This window comes from Calidris pugnax, unplaced genomic scaffold (genome assembly GCF_001431845.1).
Source record: "Calidris pugnax isolate Ruff unplaced genomic scaffold, ASM143184v1 C14694166, whole genome shotgun sequence".
Lineage (NCBI taxonomy): Eukaryota > Metazoa > Chordata > Aves > Charadriiformes > Scolopacidae > Calidris > Calidris pugnax.
Genome location: NW_015093448.1, coordinates 1 through 1,147, shown reverse-complemented (window position 1 = coordinate 1,147; position 1,147 = coordinate 1). Strand labels below are relative to the sequence as shown.

Here is a 1,147-nt window from a genome sequence, read left to right as displayed (position 1 = left end):
TTCTTGGTGGACAAGGTAGACCAGGTCCAGCTGTTCTCTGGTGGCCACCACAAGCTCTTCCATGGAGATCTGGGTGGTGGGTGGTGGAGAAAGCCCACCGTGGACCTCCTTGACCCCGTGGTCTTCTCCACCCCTTCCAGATGGGGCCGTTGGCGGGAGATCTTGTCCCACGGGAGGTTCAAGCGTCGTCTCTCGGAGCGGGACGTGGAGACCATCTGTAGGACCATCTTGGTCTATTGTCTTCTCCATTACCGGGGAGATGAGAACATCAAGAGCTTCATCTGGGACCTCATCAGCCCCACAGAGAACGGCAAGACCAAGGAGCTCCAAAACCACTCGGGTGAGATGGGTTTCTCCACCAACTTGGGGACAAGCCAAGTGGACCTTCTTGAAGGTCCCAAACCTTTGAAGGTCCTTCTTGAGGGTCCTAAACCTTTGAAGGTTCTTCTTCTTATGGATCTTCTTGAAGGTCCTAAACCTTTGAAGGTCCTACTTGTCATGGACCTTCCTGAAGGTCCTAAACCTTTGAAAGTCCTTCTTGAAAGTCCTAAACTTTTGAAGGTCCTTCTTCTTTCCATCTCTTGGATCTTCAAGATTTCTCTTGAAGGTCCAAGACCTTGAACCGTGGAAGGGGGTTGGTTTTTTTGAGGTTCTTCTCCTTCTTCTCTCGGATCTCCAGGACTTTCCATCCCGGTTCCTCGTGGTCGGAAGGGGAAGAAGATCAAGTCCCAAAGCTCTTTTGATGTCCACAAGGTTGATTGGATCCGAAAATACAACCCCGACACCCTCTTCCAAGATGAGAGCTACAAGAAACACCTCAAACATCAATGCAACAAGTGGGTTGAGGTCTCCTTGGTGGCCACCACCGAGGGCCACCGCAAGGTCTTCTCCAACCCCTTCCTTTCCTTCTTATTTTTTGGTTGCCCACCACCTTCCGTCATCTCCCAGGGTTCTCTTGAGGGTGCGGATGCTCTACTACCTGCGGCAGGAGGTCATCGGGGACCAGGCGGAGAAGGTCCTGGCGGGGGCAATGGCCAGGTGAGTCCTCAGGACCTTCTTTGAGGTCTTCCGGGGTCTCCTCGGGGAGGTCTGAGGGTCTCCAGAAGCTCCTTGAGGTGGTTTGAGGTTCTCCAGCACCTCCTTGAGG

General features: G+C 53.1%; 1 protein-coding gene across 1 annotated transcript; it reads left to right on the top strand.

Annotated features, from left to right (window-relative positions):
* Window positions 1-140: 140 nt before the first annotated feature.
* Window positions 141-1,052, top strand: LOC106900691 (chromodomain-helicase-DNA-binding protein 8-like; the record flags this gene model as incomplete). Its single annotated transcript, XM_014962838.1, has 3 exons — window positions 141-340; window positions 680-836; window positions 949-1,052. Coding segments are annotated over 3 exons (451 nt in total), but the record flags the coding sequence as incomplete, so codon positions are not given.
* Between the last annotated feature and the right edge of the window lie 95 nt (window positions 1,053-1,147).